Source organism: Nicotiana attenuata, chromosome 11 (genome assembly GCF_001879085.1).
Source record: "Nicotiana attenuata strain UT chromosome 11, NIATTr2, whole genome shotgun sequence".
NCBI lineage: Eukaryota > Viridiplantae > Streptophyta > Magnoliopsida > Solanales > Solanaceae > Nicotiana > Nicotiana attenuata.
Genome location: NC_031999.1, coordinates 56,410,341 through 56,436,319, shown reverse-complemented (window position 1 = coordinate 56,436,319; position 25,979 = coordinate 56,410,341). Strand labels below are relative to the sequence as shown.

The 25,979-nt window shown below is 36.1% G+C and overlaps 2 protein-coding genes across 2 annotated transcripts; both read left to right on the top strand.

Annotated features, from left to right (window-relative positions):
* LOC109234596 (ribosome-binding ATPase YchF) lies at window positions 5,670–18,641 on the top strand. The gene is made up of 11 exons (XM_019400646.1): window positions 5,670–5,997; window positions 7,168–7,356; window positions 7,487–7,540; window positions 11,433–11,543; window positions 13,226–13,288; window positions 13,432–13,686; window positions 14,152–14,298; window positions 14,395–14,422; window positions 15,489–15,559; window positions 17,067–17,126; window positions 18,092–18,641. The coding sequence occupies exons 1-11, from the start codon at window positions 5,782–5,784 to the stop codon at window positions 18,158–18,160; spliced, it is 1,263 nt and encodes a 420-aa protein (XP_019256191.1). The 5' UTR covers window positions 5,670–5,781; the 3' UTR covers window positions 18,161–18,641.
* On the top strand, window positions 21,638–22,563 carry LOC109235083. The gene has a single exon (XM_019401079.1). The coding sequence runs from the start codon at window positions 21,883–21,885 to the stop codon at window positions 22,348–22,350; it is 468 nt and encodes a 155-aa protein (XP_019256624.1). The 5' UTR covers window positions 21,638–21,882; the 3' UTR covers window positions 22,351–22,563.

Below are 25,979 nucleotides of genomic sequence, written 5' to 3'. Positions count from 1 at the left end.
ACAAGTGCCAAATTTTAGGACAGAATCAGTTAGGTTAGTTAATACTTAGTTATTCTTTTTGAATTTGAATTTAAAATAATTAAATTTCTATATATTTTAAGAAAACTATTATAGAAAAAGGAAAAAATATATAAATATATAATTCAAGTAGAGATATATAAAATGATAAGACTAACTTATTTTTTGAGATGAGAAAGTTTTTGAATAATAATTAATGTGATCATGCTATATGCTACATGGATAAGATAAAACTAAAGAGAAAAACATAAAAAATAATTTCAAGAAATAAATAAAATATATAAAGATAAAATTTAATATCTTATGCAGTAATCTTAATAAAAAATATATTAAACTTTCATATTAAATACAAATAGGAAAGAAGAATTCAATTTAATTTCTTATTGAAAATAATACAAAAATAATAATTATTACAATTCTTAGTAGATTTATGACATATTATAAAAGAACTTCTCTGTTTAACATTTGAACTAATTCAACACCATCCATTTAGAAAAATAATACAATAATATTCGTATTATAGATAAACACTAATGAAGAAAAAAATCAAAATTAAAATATTGTAGAACAAAAACTAATATATAAAGAATAGAATAGATATAATGTGATTCTATCCCTATTTTAAATTTATTTGATAAAATTAAGTAAATAAATAATACTCAAAAATATTATTGATAAATTTAAATATCGAAATAATCATGGGAAAGTCATACCGGATAAAGTCGAGTTAAAATTATAATTTACTAAAATAATTATATTATTTAAATTTTCAGTAAACTACAAAATAAAAAAATTAATCAAATATTACATTAGAAAAGAATGTATAAAAAGAGGGGGATAAATATAATTTTATGATAATTATATTTGAAATTCATTAAAAAATAAAGATAAATAAATAACACTCAAAAAAGTTATTGATAAACTTAGACAATTGAAGAACTTTGAACCAAAAAAAATATACTAAAAAAGAAGTGATATCAAAATATTTAGTCAATTGACAAGTTAATACAAAGTCACATTAGTAAGTACTTGCTGATTTAATAAGAATAGATGATGAACAAATAATTTATTTGATTACTACATGATGTGTATTTTGTAATTTTGTAAATTTTGTTACATTTCTGCACACTATAATAACAACTAATATCTATTAAAATAATATAATATATTAGATCTGTTATGAAATACTTGATTATGGTGGATGTCCATAACTCCTAAGGGAGTAACACCCAATACTCTTCTCCATTAACCTCCCACTACTTCTTACCATTATGGATGTAACTCCCACACCTCCATGATCTTCCCCCATGTTCTCAATAGTTAATACCATATTTATGGAGTCCCTTTGTATTACCTATATCATCCTATAAATAGAGAGTTTGGACATCACATTTTACGCACTTGAATACATGGAAGAAATAGATTCTCTCCTCTCTTTCTCTCTACATTGTTGTATATCTTCTTGTTTTATATTATTACTTTGAGCTAAGTTTCGTAACACTTTATCAGCACGAGTCTCTATCCAATTGAGTTACTACATCTACAAAATTGTCTTACATCAGAAAAAGCATATGTCTGATGTGCCTGATATTCCTCTGGAAGAGATGAGTTTTTCTTTTCCATTTAGCAATTTCAAATAATGGTATGAAATATAATAAAAGGAATATCAAGGTTGAGGAGACTAGTACATCGTGAAAAGGCATATAATGCTAAGATACGTTTTCTAATTTTTTTTTTAATTAATTCATTTTCTTGTTAGTTTTTCTCAAAGGTTCTTTATTTGTCGGAAAAGTTTCCAATACTAAGTATTACTTTGTAAAGTTGAAAATACTTAGATGTAAATTAATTTCTACTCTATGTTTTTCTTTCTAATATTTATTGTAAGTTTAGTCTAATCTCTTTCACCTAATGTTCAGGTTAGATCTTATATGAGAATCAGAAGCATATAATGATGCAGCTAAATGTTACATACTAAACCAGAGACCAAAGATGTACATAAATTAAGGAGCTACGCCAGCTTTTGCAAAGTGATTTGAAGAACTTTGATTCCTTTGTTACCAATAAATAGATACTTATTGTGTAACACATATATGAGTTTACTTTTATTACTATTAAAAGTAGTATACCAGGAAAGTCTCAAGGGTGAGTCTACTTTGGCATATTATGCCATTAATTAAGGATAAGACGGTAGGTTCAAGTCCCAACGCACCATGAGGGTAAGACATCGAGTTTTGAGTCCTGATGATCCATGATTGTAAAAGTTGGGTTCGAGTCCCACCTCATTATGGCCTAACATGTCTTTATATGGGTCAGGCATTGAGTTTGAGTTCCAATGCACCATATGGATGACATAGTGATGACTAAAGAAAAATAATGTATTTTTCATGAAAAAACATAAAGTTTGTCCCACTTGATTTGCTCCATTCTTGAAGTGAATGTGATAGCGGTGCATAATAAGTCTAAATGAAGACAAGTGGTTGACCAATGAATGTGGGCGTGCCAAAGATCAAAATAATAATAGTCATCATTATGGTAATTGTGAAAAGGAGAACAATAAGGGTTCTCAAAATAATCATTCAAAGGTGAATGAATTGTGTATCAATATGGTTTGTAAATATGAGGCACGCTCTGACGATTATAGTCCATTTTTTTTGAAAGAATGCGACTTGTGATAAGCATTGTAAATGCAGACTCATTCCTGAAAGTAAATGCTGAAATATATATGTGATAAAAATTATGCATAAGAATGTGCTTATGCATGGTTGGATAAATACCACAACTTACCTCTAAGGGAGGTTTGAGAGAAATAAAGATTATGAATATTACAATATGGTTACATGAATATGTCATTGGTCGCGTACACGTGGTACGCCAAAAATATTTTACCATGCCTTATAAAAAGTTTTTAAAGGCAAAAGTAAAGCAAGAAATAAGTCTTGTCTATAATGTTTTTTATTGTGACAATTATAAGATAATTTTTTCTGTGGAGAAAAAATTCACCACTTGGATGGTGGTATAAAAGATCTTGTAGTACAAAATATTGAGAGCTCCGAAAGAGCGAATTTGTTACTACCCGAATAAATAAAATTATTCATGGCATTGGTGGTAGTAAGTCTCAAAAAGGAACTTTTTGAGTTTTAAATATATTAGCCAAAGTGGTTGGCATATTGAGACTATAAATGAAAGGAATATTGAATATCTTCATATTACTATATTCATACCGGGTAAATATGAAAGGTTACCCGATTTTTCTTCTATTTGTACTACAAATGTATAAGCATCGTGATGGAATCACATGCCATAAGTAAACTAGAGGTTTATTGAAACAAATATTAGTTGGCATGACCGGTTGACCATCCTGGTTCAATTATGATGTGAAAATTGATTGAGAATTCACATTGGCATATATTAAAGAAATAGAAGATTCTTTAAGAATTCTCTTGTGATATTTTTTTTCTCATGATATACCAGTTAAGGTTGGGATTGAATCCCTTGATATCTCGAACGAATAAAAGGTGATATATATGTATGGGCCCAATCACCTACCATGTGGATCGTTTACTATTATATGATTTTAATAGATGCATCCATTTTATGGTCACATGTGCGTTTATTATCAACTTGCGCTTTGGTTTTTGCAAGGTTGTTTGCTCAAATTATTAGAGCACAGTTCCAGAATATATATTATGATAATTTATCTTGATAATGCTGGTTTAAATCCAAGTTGGTTTAGTAGAAATTGTATGCCTCCAATTATAGCTAAACCATTGGTTATGAGAACAAAACTCCAAATAGAAATTTTGTATTAATAATATACAACAGCACTTGTACGCATCTAGCCAACAAGTTATGATAAATTCTCCCCATCACAATTGGTTCAGGGTCAGGAACCAAATATTTTCATCTAGAAATATGGATGTACTATATGATTTAATTGTGCCACCACAATGCACAAAGATTGATCTCAATGAAGGTTGGGGATATGTGTTGGTGATCCCAACATTAGGGGGGAGAAAATGAGCAGCTGAAAAAAAGTAATACATGGAATGAATTATTATGAGCACATTAGATCCTCGTACAAGAAAATATGAACTTGAAGTTCAAGTAATAATTCATTTGCAAAATATTTCCATGCGTATTTGCTGACCCAAACTAAATGTCATATTTCAGCTACTAATGCTCCAAATAGAATAAAGTAATAGACTAATCGGTTCCAAAGATAAAACTCCTTGAAAGAAGGAGAGGAGCAAATGTTCAAGATGGTCATAATAAGGAGGCAAGTTCTTTATAAGAGCACCATGACATAACATTTTATAAGACCTCGTGGGAGAGGCTCAGGTACCTGAAAATAATAAGATCTCGATAAGTTATGTCTTTATTGTGTGATGATGGAACCGATGTAAAATGATCGTCGACGATGTTGTTAATATAATGTAGCGCTCGATATTATTAATATTGACGAGGATCTTGAGCTCAAATCTGTCATGAAATTTGGACAGATAAATGATTGGCCAAATGAAAAATATGCAATGAAAATTGACTTCATCTGAAAAATATGAAGTTTGGACGAATAGTCCCAACAGCTGAGAGTATAAAGGCTATATGGAGATATTGAAATATGATTAGTATTATATTGCAAAAAGAATCCTTGATATAGATTTGTTTATTCTAACAAATATTGTCAAGGTTTTGTTGTTTATGCAAATGCAGGCATTTATTGAAGTCCGTTCTTCAAACAATCTATTTGTATGTGAGGAATTATCATATTATCATTTCACAAGATGTGTGACTTTTCTTTGAAGAGAAGATTCCAATAATAATGAAGAAGCTGATGTTTGCTTATCTCAATTGAAATAAGGATATTGAAGGAGACTGAATAAATCATATATTTCATCAAAGTTCTTTGTCAGACACGATCTTCAACAGAATGATGAAATAGATGTTCAAAAAATTCGTTCAAGTGATAATTTGGCGGAATAATTCACCAAGGCATTGCCGATCTCAATATTAGAGAAGTTGTTAGACAAGCTTGGAATTCGTCGTGATATTTTCATCAGGGGGAGGCAAATATGTGCTGTACTCTTTTTCCCTTAGCTAAGGTTTTATCCCACTGGATTTTCCTGGCAAGGTTTTTAACGAGGCAGCAAATAAAACGTATTACAGATATGTGTACTCTTTTTCCTTCACTAGGATTTTTTTCCCATAGGGCTTTTTCCTAGTAAGGTTTTAACGAGGCACATTATCTTTGGACATCCAAGGGGGAGTGTTATGAAATACTTGATTATGGTGGATGTCCATAACTCCTAAGGGAGTAACACCCACTATTCTTCTCCATTAACCTCCCACTACTTCTTACCATTATGGATGTAACTCCCACACCTCCATGATCTTCCCCCATGTTCTCAATAGTTAATACCATGTTTATGGAGTCCCTTTGTATTATCTATATCATCCTATAAATAGAGGGTTTGGGCATCACATTTTACACACTTGAATACATAGAAGAAATAAATTCTCTCCTCTCTTTCTCTCTACATTGTTGTCTATCTTCCTGTTTTATATTATTACTTTGAGCTAAGTTTCGTAACAAGATCATAATTCTATAAGATTAATATTTTTTTAAATTCTAACACTAGTTTAAGTAACATCCCAAGCTGTGAGCAGGAACCCGAGAAAGATTAGCAGCGCCGCGATAGATAGCCTAAGCCCAAGTCTGCGCGTGTGTCCTCCACTTAAAACAGTTCCACTCAACAAGCACTTCATATGGTAATGGCGAGAATGGCTTGCTCTCACCTTCTTCCTTCCATGGCAGTTCCGCTCAAGTCTTCTCTCTTCAATACCTCTTTAAGACTTTCGGAACCCGCGCATCATGTGTTACTCATCAAAAGGCGCTTCTCCGTTGCTAAGATAAGCATGAGTTTGCGAGCCGGCATCGTTGGCCTTCCCAATGTCGGCAAGTCCACTCTGTTTAACGCCGTCGTAAGTCTGTTTACTTTCTATCTTTCCTTCACGTGAATGTATACCACATATTTGTTGAAATGCCGCTTATGCAATTAATGCTCAGAAACTGGGTAGAAGCTTAGAAATTGAACTACAAGTACAGTGTATAACACGCATAAGTACTTGGAAATTTTATTTCCTTAACTAGATGTTTACTGGAGTTTAGTTACTGGTGCTTCTAAGAGAAGGAAATGAAGGTAGATGCAGTTAATTGAAAATTGGATAGCGGTTCAACACCTGGTCCATGATTTGAAGTTTATAGGTTCCAACAGCAACCTCAAATTAATATACAATAATAACGGGGTTCATAATCAAATATTTATAGTATATATTTAGTGGATTATATATATAGGCAAAAGCTACTAGATTCACGTGAACCCATATGTCACACTATAGAACAGCCTCTGCATTGGAAGATTGATTTTGTATATATTCCCAGATGCTCCTTGAGTTTTATAGGTGAGCTGAGCTGAATTGATGTTATTCTATCTGATAAATGCATACTGTATATCTGTATGAATTATTTGTTAGCCAGAGGGATTTTAACTGAGGTTTTGAGTTGATAATTGTGTTACTAGTTCTGCATGCTGGAAAAACTAAATTGCAGAATTTCTGTAGTTACTTGCATTCTGTGGATTGAGTGGGTATTAAAGCTAGATATTGATGATTATCTTTATATATAAATGGAATTCAATATCATAGCTCGAGGAGTTAGGTATCAGTTCAAGTGTTAAACCAGCAAAATTCTAGTGCTGCTTCTTTTTATGGTTGTTGATGTAGATCACGCTGTGTCTTAAACTTCAAGTATCTCCGGAACCCTCTATCATTAACTGATAGAACTGTTTATGCAATTATTATCAATGCTATTTCTTATATTGATTGCTAATTTGTTGGTCCATATGTGTTCGACAGTTCTTTAATTTTTGTTCGGTAGTAAGTGTCAGTTGCATATGTACTACTATTAATATGTTACTGTGCTCTATTCTATGTGAATTCTAGTCTGAAAAGCTAACAAATGATAGCATATGCTGGAAACTTAATACTGTGCTAGTGGAGTTTGCTGTCAGATAACTCCTTTAATTATCTGCTTGTATGTTTGCAGTTGGTCACTTATCCTAATAGCCATTATGCACCATTATGTTCTTGCAGGTTGAGAATGGGAAGGCTCAGGCTGCCAATTTTCCATTTTGCACAATTGAGCCAAATGTAGGGATTGTTGCTGTTCCTGATACACGTCTCAATGTTCTTTCTGATCTAAGCAAATCCAAACGAGCAGTCCCAGCGTCAATAGAGTTTGTTGATATAGCTGGGCTTGTAAAGGGAGCCAGTCAAGGGGAGGTTTATTCTCAATACCTAAAGTTTCTAGCATCAATTAATATAAGTCAATCTTTTTACTTATTGTATCCTTGCATCGGTGGCTTTATAAATTGAAGATAAGACAATAGCTTTATAAAAATTTCTATTGCAGGGCCTTGGGAATAAATTCTTGTCGCATATTCGTGAAGTGGACTCCATACTTCAGGTTTTATATGCTTCCAAGTGCCTTTGTCATTATTATCTATAATCTTGTTCTATGTTGAATTTCTTGTTACTTTTATAGATCCCACTTCCGTGGAAGTAATGATGAATCTATGTGATTGACGTTATTGAAGAGTGTGACTTGATCCTGGTATAAAGATGAGAAAAAAATATTAAAATATAGATCTTGATGTATCCCTTTTTGATAACAAATGAACAAATTTCCTTTCCACCAGGCAACATCCTTTTTCTTTTTTTTGATGAAGTAAGTGATATATCATTAACAAAAGGCATCAAAAAGATGCAAATGTTACAAAGAAACAGAAGGTATCAGCACAAATATAACAAACAAAAAATCTATCGTAAGGCTAAGGAGCTGATAAATTCCAAAAAAGATTCAGGGTTATAAACAGGGGTAAGATTAACCCAGCTAAAAAATTAACTAAGCATTTGGTTTTAAGTGAATGATTGGCAGTTGAAACCCCATCAAAGCATCTGTGATTCCTTTCAGGCCATTTTTTTTTGATAAGGTAAATTGTATTAATCAAAAGGGAGAGAACTCCCGTATACAAGAAGTATACCAAAAAGTAGAGAATTTGCATCAGAACATGATTCTCTACAAAAGACGCCCAATCTTTTATACAAATAGGGGCTATATGAGTGCACCAAAAAGCGATCAAAGATAAAAGACTATTCTTAAGATGTGAAAAAAGAGACTTAATCCCCTCAAAAGCTCTCCTATTTCTCTCCCCCCAAACTATTCACATGAGAGATAACGGGGCGAACTTCCACGCCTTTTGCTTTCTTCTTCTACGGAAATCGGTCCAGCTATATAGCATTTCCTTTACAGTGCTTGGCATCACCCATTGAACACCAAAAAGGTTCAGGATCGCCCTCCACAAAGCCGAGGACACAGGGCAATGCAACAAAAGATGATCAGCTTCTTCCCCCGAGCTTTTACACATATAGCACCAACTAACAAGTGTAATTCCCCTCTTTCGCAGATTCTCAGCAGTAAAAATCACTCCCCTCGCCGCTAGCCATGCAAAAAAGCACACCTTCGTGGGCGTCTTAGGAATCCAGATTGAGGAATATGGAAAAGAGGCCTCCTCTCTCACCAACATACTCTGGTAAAAGGACTTTACGGTGAACAGACCATCGCCACGCAAACCCCATCTCCAAGAATCACAAGATGGCTGAGGCCTGTCTTGCCCATATAGCAGTGTCAATAAATCTTGGAGCTCCGCAATCTCCCAATCTTGCATGTTCCTTCTAAATGAGAGGTCCCATACTACCCCTCCTACATGCTCCTTACGAATCTGTTGGACCATCAATTTCTTCTGGTTTGAAACTCTGAAGACGGGGGGGAAGGAGACCCTCAGAGTATCCTCTCCACACCACTTATGATTCCAAAAGCTTATTCTCCTTCCATTTCCCACCCTGTAAGAGATGTTGCCACTGAAGGATTCCCAATTCTTCATGATGCTCCTCCACATGCCACACCCGAAAGGTGTTGTGATTGCCTTGGTCCTCCAACTCCCTCCCGCGGAATCATACTTTTCTACTATGACCTCCCTCCATAGAGCATGCACTTCTACCCCGAATCTCCACAGCCATTTCCCCAACAAAGCTCTGTTGAATACCCTAAGATCTTTTACTCCAAGTCCACCCCACTTCTTTGGGGAAGTGATTGTCTGCCAATTCACTAGATGATACTTTCTAGTTCCATCCGCTGCATCCCAAAGAAAATTCCTTTGAAGCCGCTCCAACTTTTCTGTGATGCTCACAGGAGCTTGCAACACGGACAAGTAATAGGTGGGCATACTCGATAAAGTGCTTTTAATGAGCACTTCCTTTCCGCCGTTTGACAAGTACCGTTTCTGCCAGCTTGCTAATCTTTTTTCAACCCTTTCGATCACTGGATTCCAAACCGTAGTATCCTTATGCGAAGCGCCTAATGGGAGACCCAGGTAAGTAGTGGGAAGGGAGCCCACCTTACATCTGAGAACATAAGACAAAGCATCAATGTTAGCAACCCCATCCACCGGGAAAATCTCACACTTCCCGAGGTCCGATTTTGAGACCTGATACTATCTGAAACCACTGCAGGACCTGCTTCAGGTAGGTCAACTGATCCATATCGGCATCACAGAAAACCAGGGTGTCATCCGCAAAAAGCAAATGAGAGACTCTTCGGGCACTGGGCACCCCGATCGGAGCTGAGAATCCTCTCAAGAAGCCTCCGCCCGCCGCTCGATCCATCATTTTACTCAAAGCATCCATCACTAGAATGAATAGCATGGGGGATAGGGGTCTCCTTGCCTGAGACCCCTGGAGCTGCCAAAGAGACCACACGGGCTACCATTAACCAGGACAGAGAAACTGACTGAGGAAATGCAGAACTTGATCCATCCCCTCCATCTTGCCCCAAACCCCATCCGCATCATAATGAAATCCAGGAACTCCCAATTGACATGGTCGAAAGCCTTCTCAAGGTCCAACTTGCATAGTAAGCCGGGATCTCTATTTTTTCCTTCTGGAGTCTACAAGTTCATTTGCCACCAAAGCGGCATCCAGGATCTGCCTACCTTCCACAAACACATTCTGGGAGGACGAAACAAACACGTCAAGAACCTTCTTGAGTCTATTAGAAAGCACTTTAGAAATAATCTTGTAAATGCTCCCCACGAGACTAATAGGCCTGTAGTCACTGATACAAGATGCACCTTCTTTCTTAGGCACAATAGTAATAAAAGAAGCATTGATACTTCTCTCGAAAACACCATTCACATGAAAGTATTCAATGGCTTCCATCAACTCCCCCTTGATGGTGTCCCAACAGAGCTGGAAGAAGGCCAAGGATATGCACCACAAAATACAAGTAGGAACCATAGCCCAGATGCTTTTGATGGTTTTCTCAACTTTCCATGAGCACCAACTCACCAAAGCTTCCCTGACACTACATGGCATAGACCAATGCAGGCCAAAAGAGTTAGGAACATGTTCCACATGTCTGTTGCAACTAATCCTCCCAAAGTTTCATGATACTCTTCCACAACCCAGTTCCATATGGTGTTCTAACCACATTAGTGCACCAGTGACTAGAAGTCCCATACTTTGCTTGGATGATCTCTTTCCAAATGCCAGCTTCCTCCTGGCTATACCTCCAGTGCCACCTCATAAGCATGCTTTTGTTGTAAAGTGCCAGGTGTTTAACCCCAAGCCCCCCAAGTGTTTTTGGGCATTGTAACTTTTGGACCATTTGACTAAGTGGAACTTATGTTTTTTACTGTTACCCTCCCATAGGAAGGATCATTTGAGTTTGTCAAGCTGTTTTTGCACTTTGACTGCGATTGAGAATAGGGACATAGAATTGGTAGTTTACTATCCAAAACATTAAAGGTACTGCTGCTGCCATGATGCCAATCTTTTCTCAAACTTTTCAATGATCACACTCCAGATATCAGTTGTCCAGTGTCTATCACCCAAGGGGAGACCTAAGTAGGTAGTAGGAAAGTGTTCCACCAGGCAGCATCCTTCGAAGGATCACTTAATATTGCCATGGTCAGCTTGAGATTGTTTTTTGATAATGATCTGTGCTTACTCAATTAGCGATCAAGACATTTTTAAACTTTCTTACTTTCTTTTCTAGACTTAATAATGCCAAGTGTATTTGTAGTATGGAAATAATCATAAATAGATCATTCAAAGGCCTTCTTTTCTCCTTTGAGTTATAAGGCTTTACTTTGCTTTTATATTACACTCCTAGTCTGTGTGCATGTGAAGAGAAGAAAAGTGTTCCATCAGCGCACTTTGCCTTGTTGATTTTAGAAGAGTTCAGCTTCATACATTTTCTGTTCCTCACTTGCTGGAACTGCTTTTGTGTACTATTTCAGGTGGTACGTTGTTTTGAGGACAATGACATTGTCCATGTGAATGGGAAGGTTGATCCAAAATCTGATATTGATGTAATCAACCTGGAATTAGTATTCTCAGACATGGATCAGGTATTTGTTACAATTTTGCTTTACAGGTACGGTATGCTAATGTATAATCTTGAAAAAAACTGCATGAAAATCTCCCAAACAACTAAGGAAAAAAAGCAGTTGTCATGGGGATCCATTTAAATTTTTTCTTCCTTCTCTTTTTCCATTATTGTTGTTAACTTCATTCCTTTCTGACATCAGTTCAGTGGTTCATTCATCACTTAATTTCTGATCTGCAAGGGTAGAGGTTAATAGCATTTGATTTTCATGAAAACTAATGGGTGTTCTTGGTGTTATACTGACAGCCGATATGATGTCTTTGGTACTGTTGCATGTAGGTTACTTTTACATTTGTATTATGAAGAAATGATAAAATCTGTTAGAGAAAACGAGTTTGAATGTTTGTCATAAAAAAATATTATCTTGCTTGAGAACAGGGTCATAGTACTAATGATTTAAAATGTTATTGAAACTATAAGTACGGTCATTTATTTTCTATGTTTGTTGCAGTCAGTGTCAGTTCTAAGTTTCTTTGTCTGATTAGCATCATAACTATGATAATAGAGATCGAAAAAATAAAGGAAGACAAGATTATCAATGGTACTGCCGGGTAGGATGAATGCTAGTAATGTAGTTGTTGAGTTATCTATTAGAATTATATAACCAATGCATATGATGTGGATGTTTCATCTCACAAATTCTCGTACATTTCAGAATGCACATTCAGCGAGTATCATGTGGGTCGGTAAACTGTCAGGAAAACTTCTTGATCTTTGGTTGAGGGGAATGGTTTCTTAACTAAGCTCTATGCAGAAATTTTAGCTTATCACTTAATCTGCAATCAAGAAGCTGAGACATTCTTGAAAAGACTAAAAATACAACTTCCCTTTCATCCTTTCAGTACAACCTGAAAATAAAACATAAAAGTCATGCTTTTGGACCATCTTGTCTATGTAATACATATTTTCCTTCTGAATCGATGGCTGACGTATTTAATGGAACAAAAAGTTAAGCAAAAATTAACTGTTATGGAGTCTAATAAATTTTTTCAAAAAGCAAAAACAGTAAAGGATGAATATAATTCTCCTTTTTAAGCACATCAGATGAAGAGGAACTATTTTTCCTATATGAGATGATGTCTAGAGTTTAGTTTAGAGTGAAGTGAAATACTTAAAAAATATAGATGGTTTATTTGCAATATAACTTATTTTGTTTGGGCAGATAGGACAATGTAGGATTTAGAAGTATATAGAACAATAAATGATGGGGATGACTGGAATTATTGCGCTTATCTTTTGTTGCTTAATTGAAGAGGCAATCAATTATCCGAGTCTCCTCATTTGTCCAACATGAACTAGGAGTATAGCTCATGCCGGAGGCAGGCTGAAGAATGTTAGGATGACAGCTTGGAGGAAAAAGAGGACATAAAGACCCATGAGCAGTACATCATTTTATTAAGATGGACAAAACAAAGATTCGATCGTATATGATAATGATAGTATAGTGCTGTACGTGTATATTAATATACAGATTTTTCTGTACCTATGAAGCATGCATGCCTCCAACAGAATGTGCACAAGACAAGGGGTGTGGATGATAATATTTTCTTTCTTTCTTAGCAGTAGTGTTGCTTTCTCCTCGCAACGTTTCTGGGTATGTGAGCCAACTGATGGCACTAAGTTTCATCTTTTACAAGAATGCAGATTGAGAAAAGAATCGAGAAACTCAAAAAAGGCAGAGCTAAAGATTCACAAGCTAAAGTAAAGGTACTGTTATCTTTTCGTTTCTGGGAGATTGAGTAGTTCATCCTTGCAAGGTTCTAAAATGTTAACTGTTGTTTGGTTGACATCCCAGTTGTAAGTTACAATTGTGTTATTTGGGATATTTATTTTTGGTATTCTCTTTTCAGGAGGAAGCAGAAAAGTCTGCCTTGGAGAAAATACTACCAGCACTAATGGATGGAAAACCAGCAAGATCAGTATCTTTGTCAGAGTTTGAAAAGGATTCTATTAAGCATCTTTGTCTTCTTACTATGAAGCCTGTCATATTTGTGGCAAATGTAGCGGAATCAGAGGTGTCTGAGCCTGAAAATAATCCTCACGTCAAAGAAGTAATAAAAACAGCTTCTGAGTTAAATTCTGGCGTGGTAACAATTTCAGCGCAGGTTTGTTGACATCTTTCAGCAGACTTTTTCCTTTTGTATTGAATGAAAATTCACGGCTTATTCCACTTCAACCGGAGATCTTCACCCTATTTGCACTATCGTAAATTGTTTTATTGTCATATATAGTTTTGGTCCTCGCTAGGAGTCTAGAAGCTCTTATGATAAAGTAATATCAGAAGGAAATATGGAATATGTGACATCACTTACCTATGAGTGAAGGGGCGAGAAGCATGAACTGACCATGGAAATCGAGATCTCTTAACCAAACCATTTTAGGGAGAGGACCAGTTATTTACCTAGTTGTTTTCTTTGTTATACATATCCTTTTCTTTTTTGCTTTTTCCACCTTCAGCGAGTAAGAGTTATGATGTGGTAAAGTGAATCTAGCTTTCTGCACTTTTAAAAATCTTTTGGCATCCAAGGGTTACTTCCAGTTGCTACATATTTCTGAGCTTCCAATTTCAGGTTGAATCGGAGCTATCGGAACTTCCTTTAGAAGAGAGAATGGAATATTTGAAATCTCTTGGTGTCGATGAAAGTGGCCTAGGAAATCTTATCAGAGAAACTTATGGTCTCCTAGGGTTGCGTACATACTTCACTTCTGGCGAGAAGGTGAAGCAAATAAAAAAGCTTTAGTGACTTTTGATTGTTGGCATAGCTTTTGTCACTATAGTCTGTGTGTTGAGTTTATTTTCGGGCAACTTGCAGGAAACCAAAGCATGGACCATACTCGAAGGTTTGTACTATATTTGCTCTAGTTTATTCTTTTCTTAAAGGGGGAAAAAAGCGGCTCTGGTCCCTCTCTTATATTACTTCCAATTTTTGTTGATTTCTTTTATCTGACTAAGCACATAAAACATCCACTTTTCCTGTTTTTGCTTTTAATCCTATGTTAATGGCACTTAACTTAATAGAATATCCTTGTGTCCTTGTCCTTGGTAGCTTTACTTAAAGGGCAAATTAGCTTTTCTTTTAACTACCATTGTCTTTTCCCTCCTCCCTCCCCGCAAATTGTCTCTGCAAGTCTCGTTCGTTTCTCTCCATCCAACCAGCAGCCTTCCCACTTGTTCTCCCTCTCTGGATGCTGCCTTTTTCTCTTCCTTGGTACTCGTGCAAACAACCATATGCAGCACTCTTTCCCCTTCTGAGCTCCTCCACGTGGAAGTTTTCTTCTCCCTAGTTCATTTTCTTTTGATGTCGAACTCTACCTCGTCGTGGGTCAATTTTTTCGAAGGATTATTCTTGGATAGTTGTTCAGGTCAATTTTGAAGATTAAATAAGATAAAATTGTATACCAGATTCAACTATGGATAGAACAAAGCAATGCAACAAGATAGTGAAGGTGAAAGAGAGGGTAATTGTGCTACGACTGCCAGCAACAGAAGCAAGCTAGCACGAGGAGGTTGTTGACGAACATCAACTTTCAAGATGTACAGATATATTTATCTGTTTATCATTTTTCACCAATATTTAATGAAAATGAGAAAGAAAGGCAGCCTTTAATTTTCTTTTAACTGTTGTATCAGAAGTGCCACACTAGAAAATGGAGGTTTTATGTACTTAAAAATCGAGGGACCAAATTTGGAATGGGCAACAGAGGGAGTAAAACTGTTTTTTCCTCTAAATTTCTTTTACCGGGAACTTGTAACTGAGTCACTTGTGCTTCTAGAAAAGTGTAAAATTTCCTTTTTAAATAGGGTACGGATTTGAATATTTGACAGGCTCTTGAAAGACGACGTGGCATCTAACCCTTCACAATCCTTTATACTAAACATGTTTGTCTAACCATTATGATTACACAGGAATGACTGCGCCCCAAGCAGCTGGGGTTATTCACTCCGATTTTGAAAAGGGCTTCATCAGGGCAGAGACGGTGAGTATCATGTAAAAATGTTAAAGTAGGGCATGTTGTAAGAAACAGTAAACTATGCTTTGGTCACTGTCCCAAGACATCCATCAGTTACGTTGTTTTTGCTTAAGAGGAAGACCATATAGTCAATATTTCTGACAAAATTTAATAGGCATGCACATAGATCCTACACATTGCAAAGATAAAGATCAAGAGCTTAAAGCTTCACATTGTTTAGACGATGAAGATATGCTGACAATGGTAAAATTTGGATTTCTGTGAACACACATAAATGTGATTGATCTAGAAGACTGGATGTAACCATTTCTGTGAATAGTCACCTTAGATGGATAGAGCAAGTCAACGCAAGGTTTCACAAGATAGGTGGAGCTTGATCAAACCGTTTTGTTAGGTCGTATGTGGTTATCAGTGAATTTGAAGAATTGAGTCTATTTTATGGCTGGAAATATATAACTTCGCTTACATGGTTTTAACTTACGAATTATGAGTCTGTGGATTTACCCACCTTACCAAACATAGAAGTTTTGTTTAATGTTATTCTGGTGCTGTTAGGGCTTGTTTGTGCATAAAATAATACCTAAAAGATGTTCAAATAGTAGCTGCTAATAGGGTGGATCTTAGCTCAACCAATGACGACAAATACGACTCAATCCAAACTAATTGGTCGGTTATATGAATCCTCAGCATCCACTTATCTCCATTTGAACAAAATAGTAGTGGATATATGAATCCTCAATATCCGGCCTAAAAGACTGATGGAAAAAGCTCTTTTTGTTGGTCAAGACCTTTTGTTGAACTAAGTAAGTCTGTTTTCTAAAAGTAGTAGTTTTCTTCTCATGGATTTCTTCCCGTCCAAGCCAGGAAACCCCCGTAGCTATAGCTATCCAAGAGCGAAAGTGAAAGGCTTTGAAGTGGGCGCGGATGCCGTCGAATGGGCTCTTTGCCACAGAATGTGATGTCTTAGCTCAAATAATATAGGATTTGCACTTGTTTAGTTGTGACTTTGAAGGTTTAGATCCATTACATTGCTAATTTTTTTGTTTGTGTAATCGCGTGGTTATCTTTTCTCTTGCATTTCAAGTAGTCCAGGAACTCACGCTGCTGAATGTGAGGAACTGTTTAGAACTATCTTATGAGTGCTTGGAGTTGTTTTGCTCATGGAAATAAGAAGGCTAGAAACTTGCCAAAAACTAGATGTTGGAACCATTTCAGCTTAGTTGACCATCACCTTCCAACCTCATATGCACACCCAAGCTCGGATGAGCTTGTTGTCAACAAACTCAACCACAACTAACGTTGAACTATAGTAGTCATCGTTAGTTATTTTTAGGTCAGATGAGCCTCAGAAATAAACGGTTTCAATAATTCGTCATCTAGGTATATTTTTTGGTCTTAGTATGTTATTAGCCAAGTGTTTTTTCTATTAAGTTTTTGAATGGTTTTCCCTTTACTTATAAAAATAAGAACTTTTTAAGTTTTTAAGTGGTTTGTTAACTTTGCTTCTTTGCAGGTTGCTTACAATGACTTTGTTTCTGCTGGTTCATTTGCTGCTGCAAGGGAAAAAGGACTTGTAAGTTGGCATTTTCTGATATTTATGGTTCTTGATAGTGCAGCGTTGATTTTTGACAACTTCAAGTGTGGGGAAGCGTATAGAATATCTTTGTAGTATTTGATTGAGACAGTAAAGCAATTATATAACCCATTTGATAGTCTACCTGAACCAAGTGTATGATTGAAATTTGAAAACCTTGGTGCCTTCTTTTCAATTTCAGATATATCTGAACCCAATAGGGTCCACCCCATGGCCCAAATGTACCCAGATAATTCCTTAGGTACCTGAAATGACTCGAGGAATCAGTTTAAACGTCGGGACTCGTGATTGTGGTATAATTTAAAAAATAGATAAATGTTTAAAGTAACAGTATATAAGCTAAATATTTCTATGTTAGCCATTGAAAAACTTTATGGAAGAAAATGCCCCCCCATAAATAACCTTAGATATCTATCTTGGCTTGTGCTTAGCGCCCCATAAATAACCTTAGATATCTATCTTTGGCTTGTAAACACATTAGCACATCCATGCAGTGGTAACACCAAAATAGCTTCCTGAAGCAAAAGGGTTTGGCGAACACAAGTAAAGACTCCATGTTTTTTTTTTTGGGTTCATTTTCTGATTACTATTGATTGGAAAACATTTTGCTGGAGAAACCTTTTTTTAATTTTTTGGTGGACCACTTCATTATCATGTCCGATTCCTTGATATCTGTATAGTTTATGTAATTGGATATTTGTGATAGTTGTTACTTGAACTTCTTACTTTGGCTCCAGCACTTCAAAATAAAATGTTAATTGCCTCCCCTACCCCCAAATTGTAAAGAGGTTGCTAAGTCTCATGTAATTATTAGTATGTAGTTTTTTTTTTCACAATGATAATTACTTGTTTACCAGAATATAAATAGTGCTTTTTTGTGCCTACCGACCCATGCAAACAAAAGATTAGATCAAGCTGGTTACAAGGTTTATCTGTGTATGCAGTTGAGGTTAGAGGGCAAAGATTATGTTGTGCAAGAAGGGGATATAATGCTGTTTCGGTTCAATGTCTAATTGTAACACAACTGGTGAAGGAGATGTCACGAATTTTTATGATGCCCGCGGTTGTTCTGAACCATTCAGGTTTCTGAGACAGCAGATTTTGCTATGGAATCGGAGTTTTTTGTCGTGAAGCCTATATTTTATGAGCTAGCCAGGTTTGTGGATTTTAAGGCACTGCAAGTGGTGTTGATAGATATATGATTTTTTCCCTCAGCCGCTACAAATCTCAATTTGGATCGTCGTGTAACATTCAGTGTCCATAGGTCTTTCGACATGTGTAATATTGTTGTATTTTTTCTCCTTACCACCCTCCCATACGCCTTAGATGGGCATTGCATATGATTTAAAAATAAACGGAAAGAAGAAGAAGATTCAAAAGTAGAATTTTTCGTCATTTGATGGGTTATGAATCGTCCAGCAGTCGGTACATTCTTATAATTCTATAGCTTGAAAGCTTTAGCTGCATGGTTGATGGAGATACTTGGATTTTATATTTGCTCATTTTCCTTCTTGATTTCATTTCTGTGTGAGAGGGGACTAAAGATATCTGTGGTGCTATGTAATTGAGCTAATACCCTAAAACCCTCTTAGACTATTACGTTTTTATCAGTTTCCTAGTTCAACTATTTGGTGTCCCCAAAACCTCCTTGAACTATATTGGCCTTCATATTTAAACTCCCTTGTTGCTTACCTGGTATAACGTGTGTACACACTTCGGAGCGCGTGGCAGCTGAAAAAAACCCATCAAAATGGCCCACTTGACAGAATGTAATGTTTAATTAGCCTAACCCTCTTTCAGTTTTTTTTTTTTTTTTTTTTTTTTTTTTTTTTAAATTAAATATTCTCCTTATTTTCTTTATATCCACTTTTCTTCTTCATTTTTCACCTTCTTTCATTTCTTTTTCTTTAGTTCTCCATATGAGTTTCCTCTCGAAAGAAATTTCCCTCTCTTGTTTTCTTTGAAATAATTTTTTTTTTCTTTTTTTAGTTTTGAAAGAACATCCGTTTAAATCTTCTTATTAAACCAACACTTTGTTGTAGAGAATAAAATTGAAACCTTGTTTGAGTAATTTAGAATTAGAGAATGTAGTTTTACAACAATAAAATTGAAACCTTGTTTGAGTAATTTAGAATTAGAGAATGTAGTTGGCCGATTAGTTTCTTGTTTGCGAAATTTTATTTTGTGTTATCTTGTTTATGTAATATAAGATAATTTTTCATAAATGCAACACTATATGCCTTTTTTTAAAAATTGTGCTGCAACATGAATGTGAATAAGGAATTATTCAATTGGAGTCTAGTATTTAGCACAACCACAATTAAACCTAAAATTAACTCATTATATTAGATACTATTTTGGCCAAGACTCCTAGAATTAATCAGTCATCCGACAGTAATACATCATGAGTAAACTACATAAAAACTTTAGTACAAACTAGAATTTAATATAATTAGACAGATGCACCTCTAAGAATTTAATATGGGGGTTTAATATATAGGAGAATATAGTTTAAGGGGTTTTGGAGGCACTAGATAGTTTAAGTAGGTAATTGACAAAAAACTTATAGTTTATCGGGGGTTTAGGTTGGGTTAAATAGCCACATGTAGTGCCACATGGCACGTTTTTTTAGATAATTAGGAGCGTGACTAGACGCACATCTAAGAATGCAACGAGGGTTTTTTAGTATGAAGGGCAATATAGTTCGGAGGGTTTTGGAGACACCAAAACTTTTAAGTAGGAAACTGATAAAAAGCGTTATAGTTAAGGGAGATTTTAGGGTATTAACTCTATGTAATTCTATTTTGTCCTTTCTCCCACCATAGTATGACGCAATTGAGCTCAAGGAAATACTAAGGGGTCGTTTGGTATGAGGTATAAGGGTGGTATAAAAATTTAATACCACCTTAATACTCTGTTTGGTTAGCAAATTAGGTATAAGTTATTCCGGTGTTAATTTTAACACTGGGATAACTTATACCTTATAGAAGGTGGGGTAATTAGCACTGGTATAACTTATACCTTCTTCTTAGAAATTATGCAATTGTCATTCTTAATACAACATACCAAACAATGAATAAACAACAATCCCAGCATAACTTATACCGGCATAACTTATACCGGTATAAATCATATTCCAACCAAACGACCCCTAAAGGTAGACAGCAGAATAGATCGTGCTCGACTTTCTGCCTTCCCGGTTGCTATTACTATTTTCCATTAGAATGTGCTAGTTTTCGCCCTGGGCAATTCTTAACACCATTTGATTTGCTCTTGCACTGTGGCAACTTACTTACAAAAAACAGAAATTGCCAATTGTAGTCTTGCTTGGAAACTAAGATGGAAGGGTCCCGTTTCCCTTCTACCAGCATTGCGCAGGTAAGGCGTTCCTATTCTTTTTTGTGGTCTGCTCACCCTCTATTAGGTGGAATGGAACTTCATCTGAAGTTTATTGCTATTATTATTATGTATGAGACAAATATAGGCATGTTTGATTCCCCCCATTTAGTGATTCATTTATCTAACTACAAAGACATCATGGCAATGATTATAGGGTATGATAGAATTGTCTGTCCTAAACGACGCGATTTTACAATTGCAGATGCTGCCTTTTGTTGTGATGTCTATTAATTGTCCATGTGGCTGTCTTACCAGCAAATGACAGGACAATATCTAGTGCTAATCGTTGTTTTCCTAGGATGTGATGCATAAAGTTAGACTTAAAAAAATAGAATGGCGCGGAGTTATAGAACCGACAAAGATATTGAAAAAATGCAGATGAGAGCACTAACAGTATAAATATACATAATCGTACAGCGACGTGGATGTACTTTTATTATAACCCATGGGCACTTTAGTGCCTGTTTATTGTTAACAAATTTTAGGGTGTATCTTTCTAAGATCTGTTTGTTGCCCACTGAAACAATCAGGTTCAAGTTTAACCATTTGACGAGTGACATTTGGTTAAGTCTTCATTGGCCATAAAAGGAATGACATCTCAAAAGGCCGTGTTTCTTAAGTTTATTCTTGTTTTACATTATCTCGTGCTATGCCTATGATTGCATATGTAGAGGAAAAACAAAAGTGGGGCAGATATTTTTAGATCCTTCATTCTTCATCTTAATTATACACAGTTCCGCTCCATACTAGACATGGAATTTAAAATATTACTATACAAAGATACAGTCAGACATGTACATATGCGCACACGAAGAAGGAGGACTGGACAAGCACAATATTCCTAATTCAGAACAAGTATAAGTCCGAGGTTCAATATTAAAATTATCTAATATGTAGGTTTTTACTTGTGACTAAGTACGATGATGCCCAATTGATTCCAACGGGTCAGTCAAACTCTAGAAAAATTGGGAACTAAAGGCAGAAAAAAAACATCATGCTTTCTGTACCATATATATGAGATAGAGGAACCTTTTAAGCAATAGGCGATCACTATGGTTGTAGTCTTCTTGACATATCAAGTTGGTTAAAGAGCTAACTGGTTACCTCTCAACTAACATCACCTTAATTATAGTAGGACATACTTATCTTTCCTCCCAAGACACAATGAATAAAATCTTGATCATGAATAACACATAAGCAAACAACGAAGACCCCATTTGAACTAAAGGTTCTAAAAGATGGCTTGTCTTTGTCATTTGATTAATTTAGGTCCCGATTGAAGAACCAGAAAACAGCGACCTTTCAACCATATCCACTTATCCATCTAGCAATATTCATGTTCTCGGCATTATATTTAAGTCTTCAATTAATATCATTCTCTTTCGTCAATGAAAGCAGGAAGGAGCAATTAGAGAAGATGAAGAAGATGAATCTGTTACTGAGGAAGTGTAAGACATTGTCAAGGCAGCTTGGAAGAAGCTCATCTTATAGTAGTTTAAGGTCCAAATCTACAAGAGAAGATTTGATCTGGAATGTGGAATCTGAGGATAATAAACAAGATTTTGAGACAATTCTTGTTGGGAGCACAAGAAGGAGATATGTAATAAGATCCAAGTACTTGAGTCATCCATTGTTGAATGCTCTAATAGAGAAATCAAAGCAAAAGCATGCATGGGAAGGCCATCTTTCAGTTAAGTGTGAGGTTGTACTCTTTGACCATCTTCTTTGGTTGCTTGAAAATGCTGATCCCAACAACCTTACTTCTGATTCTTTGGAGGAATTGGCTGATCTATATGTAGTTTGAATATTTCCAATCCTGGTATCTGATTTCCACTTTCTCCCCCTTAATTCCCTAGTCAAACTAGTAGTAATAAATGTTAAGGAGTGACTGTCTCTACAAAAGAATGAGACCTATTATGTGTACGTTCTTGGTTATAGCTTACATCATTCTTTATTCAAATTGTTCATATCCAATGTAATAAGAACTATAAACCGATAAAGTTTGTCGTCGTTGGTACGTTGTGAATGTGATGTTTCTTTTTTTTTTCGGCCACTCGGTGTCCGGTACCCACATTGGAGCCCGACTATATCCGGATTCGCGCCGCGTAGGGCCCCTTTCGGGGGGAAGCGCTCCCTACCAAGAATTTTTCCATACCCAGTGCTCGAACTCGAGACCTCTGGTTAAGGGAGGAGCAGTCACATCCACTGCACCACATCCTTTGGTGGTTGTGAATGTGATGTTGATTAAAGGAAAGGAAGCCAAAAGCAAAATTTGATGAAGCCTAAGCAATAATTGTTTGAAAGAATTCTTAATGGGGAAGTTTGTCATCAATAAACAAACTCACAACACAGGAGTAATTTACTTAAATCATTTTCAGACAGGACAAAATTATTTTATTTGTGAAGAAAAAGGATAATTACACCTTTAGTCATACTTCCTCCGTCTCATATTATTATTATTATTATTATTATTATTATTATGTGTCGTGTTTCTCTTTTACACGCCCCTTAAAAAATATTAATTAGGAAAAGAATTTGACCATTCTACCTTTATTTATGTCTTAAGATATAATCTCTCTTCATTAAATATTTATTCTATTTATGTCTTATCTCTATCTTCAAGAACAATTATTACTAAGAGTAAAAAAGGGAAAAAACAATCAATTTTGCCTTGAACTTCTAAAATGACAAATAATTTGAGACAACTATTTTTAGTAACCACGACTGTTAATATGAGACGGAGGGAGTCGTTTTTTTCACTAATATATTACTCTAACTTTCCCTTTTAACTTCAAAAATTATAATAGCACCTCCTCTTCTAGAAATTCGGCTACAAAAGGCAGTTAAAGCAATCTTTTTCTTTTTTTTCCAAATCATATGAATTACGGAAAATAGAAAATGGATTATTATATTCCAACGAAGGCGGAAAAAAATAACGAGGAAAATGTAAATTGGATAATATCAGGAATTAAAAAGAACATGAAGCACAGTGGTAGAAAAAAGAATATCTCCAAATGCAAGAGGAAAAAGAAAGAAAGACCGAAAGAAAGAGAAAAAGAAAGCGCACTAATCATGAGACAGACAATTAAAGAAATTATTAAAAAAAAAATTGAACAAGAAAGCAGCAATTATTCCCTTAGTAAAACAAAATTGTTCCCGGGATCTTTTTAAATATTTTTTTTCTTAATTTTGGGTTTTTGTTGTTGAAATCGAACACTATTTATCTCCTCTACTTTTACTGATTTTTTCAACAGATACAAAACTTCAAATATAAACTCTATTCAATATATCATATTTTTTTTGTAGGTATTTGTGATGACCCAAAAGGTCATCACTTGCTTACAAATTAAATTCTGTATTTTCGAGGCCTTGAAAACCTAATTTAGAGTCACCTCGATTTGCGTGCGCAGTCCGGGCGCGTAGCCGGAAAGCTTAAATATGAAAATCTGTGAAAAATAATACAATTTGGCTAATAAATGAATTAATTTGACTTCGGTCAACGTTTTGGGTAAACGGATCCGGACTCGTGAATTGACGGTCCCGGAGGGCCCGTAGGAAAATACGGGACTTGGGCTTATGCCCGGAATTGAATTCCGAGGTCCCAAGCCCGAGAAATGAATTTTTTAAAGAAAATTATTTTCTGAAATTGTTTAAAGTATTTTGAAATAAAATTTGATTAGAACATGATGGTATCGGGCCCGTATTTTGGTTCCGGCGCCCGGTACAGGTCTTATATATGATTTAAGACGTCTCTGTAGAATTTGGTGAAAAACGGATGTCATTTGACGTGATTCGGACCTAAATTGCAAAAGTTGATGTTTTATGAAGTTTGAGAAAAATCCTTTGATTTTGAGGTTTAATTCGTTGTTATTGAGGTTATTTTGGCGATTTGATCGCACGGATAAGTTCGTATGATGTCATTGAGTTAGTACGTATGTTTGGTTAGGAGCCCCGAAGGCTCGGGTGCGTTTCGGATGTGTTTCGGAAGGTTTCGGACTTAAGAAAAATTGCAGGTTTTCAGCTGTTGGGTTTCTGATGTTTCCTTCTTTGCGTTCACGGGAGAATCCTCACGAACGCGATGCATTAAATTTTGATGAAGGAAATTCCTTCTACGCGAAAGCGTAGCACAGGTCGCGAACGCGAGACGTTGGGGGGTTAACCCTTCGCGAACGCGGTCCTGGCCACGCGAACGCGAAGGCCAAATGAGCCTAGGCAGGGGTGGGGCATTTGTTCTACGCGAACACGACCTTTTGGACGCGAACGCGAGGGCTCGAAGAGTTTACTCTCCGCGAACGCGAGCCCAATGTCGCGAACGCGAAGGCCTTCAGGCCTGACTCATCGCGAACGCGATGAGCCTGTCGCGAACGCGAAGGGCAATTTCGCCCAGTTATTTTTAAGTCTCAAAAACAGAACATGATAACTGTGATTTTAACACGTATTATGCCCATACTTGCCTATGCCTTATATATGAATTGTCATGAAATAGACCCAGAATGCTTACAAAGTGCGCTTGATTGCAGGTTTGAGCGACAAGATGACGAAAGTCAAGAATCAGCTCGAAACGGAGTGAAACCTACTCAAGTATCAAAAATCATTGAAGTAGGGACAGGAGGACCTAGCGCGGACCGCACTGATTTGTTGCGCGGCCGCGCTAGGAGATTCAGAGAGCACCCATTTCAGGAGTTTCCAAGCGCGGTCAGCGCTCATTTCTACGCGGTCAGCGTTGGTGTCTACGCGGTCGCGCTTCAGTGTTGTGAGGTCCGCGCTCATTAGCCTGTGCGGCCGCGCTACTTCAGTGTTGTGCGGTCCGCGCCAGCCCCGCAGGGGTATTTTTGTCCGATTTTTCTGGCATAGTATAAATAGAATATTTATTATTTCTAGGTCAAGTTTTAGACAGCAGATAGCAGCAGCACTCGTGAGATTCAAGTTTTAGCCTATTTTGGGCATTTTAATCTTGTTTTAACGTGGATTTGTGTAGATTAACTTCCTAGTTAATTATTATGTTGATTTTATCTACTTCTTCTTTAATTTCTGTTGCTATTATGGCTAGCTAAACCCATTAGCTAGGGTTGTGGCTCAACCCTAGTGTGGGTAATTAATGGGTGTGATTGTTTAGTGCTTGAATGATGTTGGGTGTTTGATATTTGGGTTGATTTTATGTTTTAACTAGGATTTGGTGGTTGCAAACACTAAGTCTAGCTTAGTGAGTCTTGACTCTTCTTGAGAAAGAGTGTCTATGACTCCAAAGTTAACCCAACAAGGAATTGGGATGGACCCATGAGAATGGTAGTCCCAATTAACGGGTAAGACCTTGAGAGAGTGATTACCCAACTTGAACCCTAAGTTGCTTGGTTTGTTAGCCTACCCAATTGGTCTCGAGAGAGTCAATTGGGCAAAATCACTCTTTCTACCGAGAGGTGTGAGAGTGAGTGC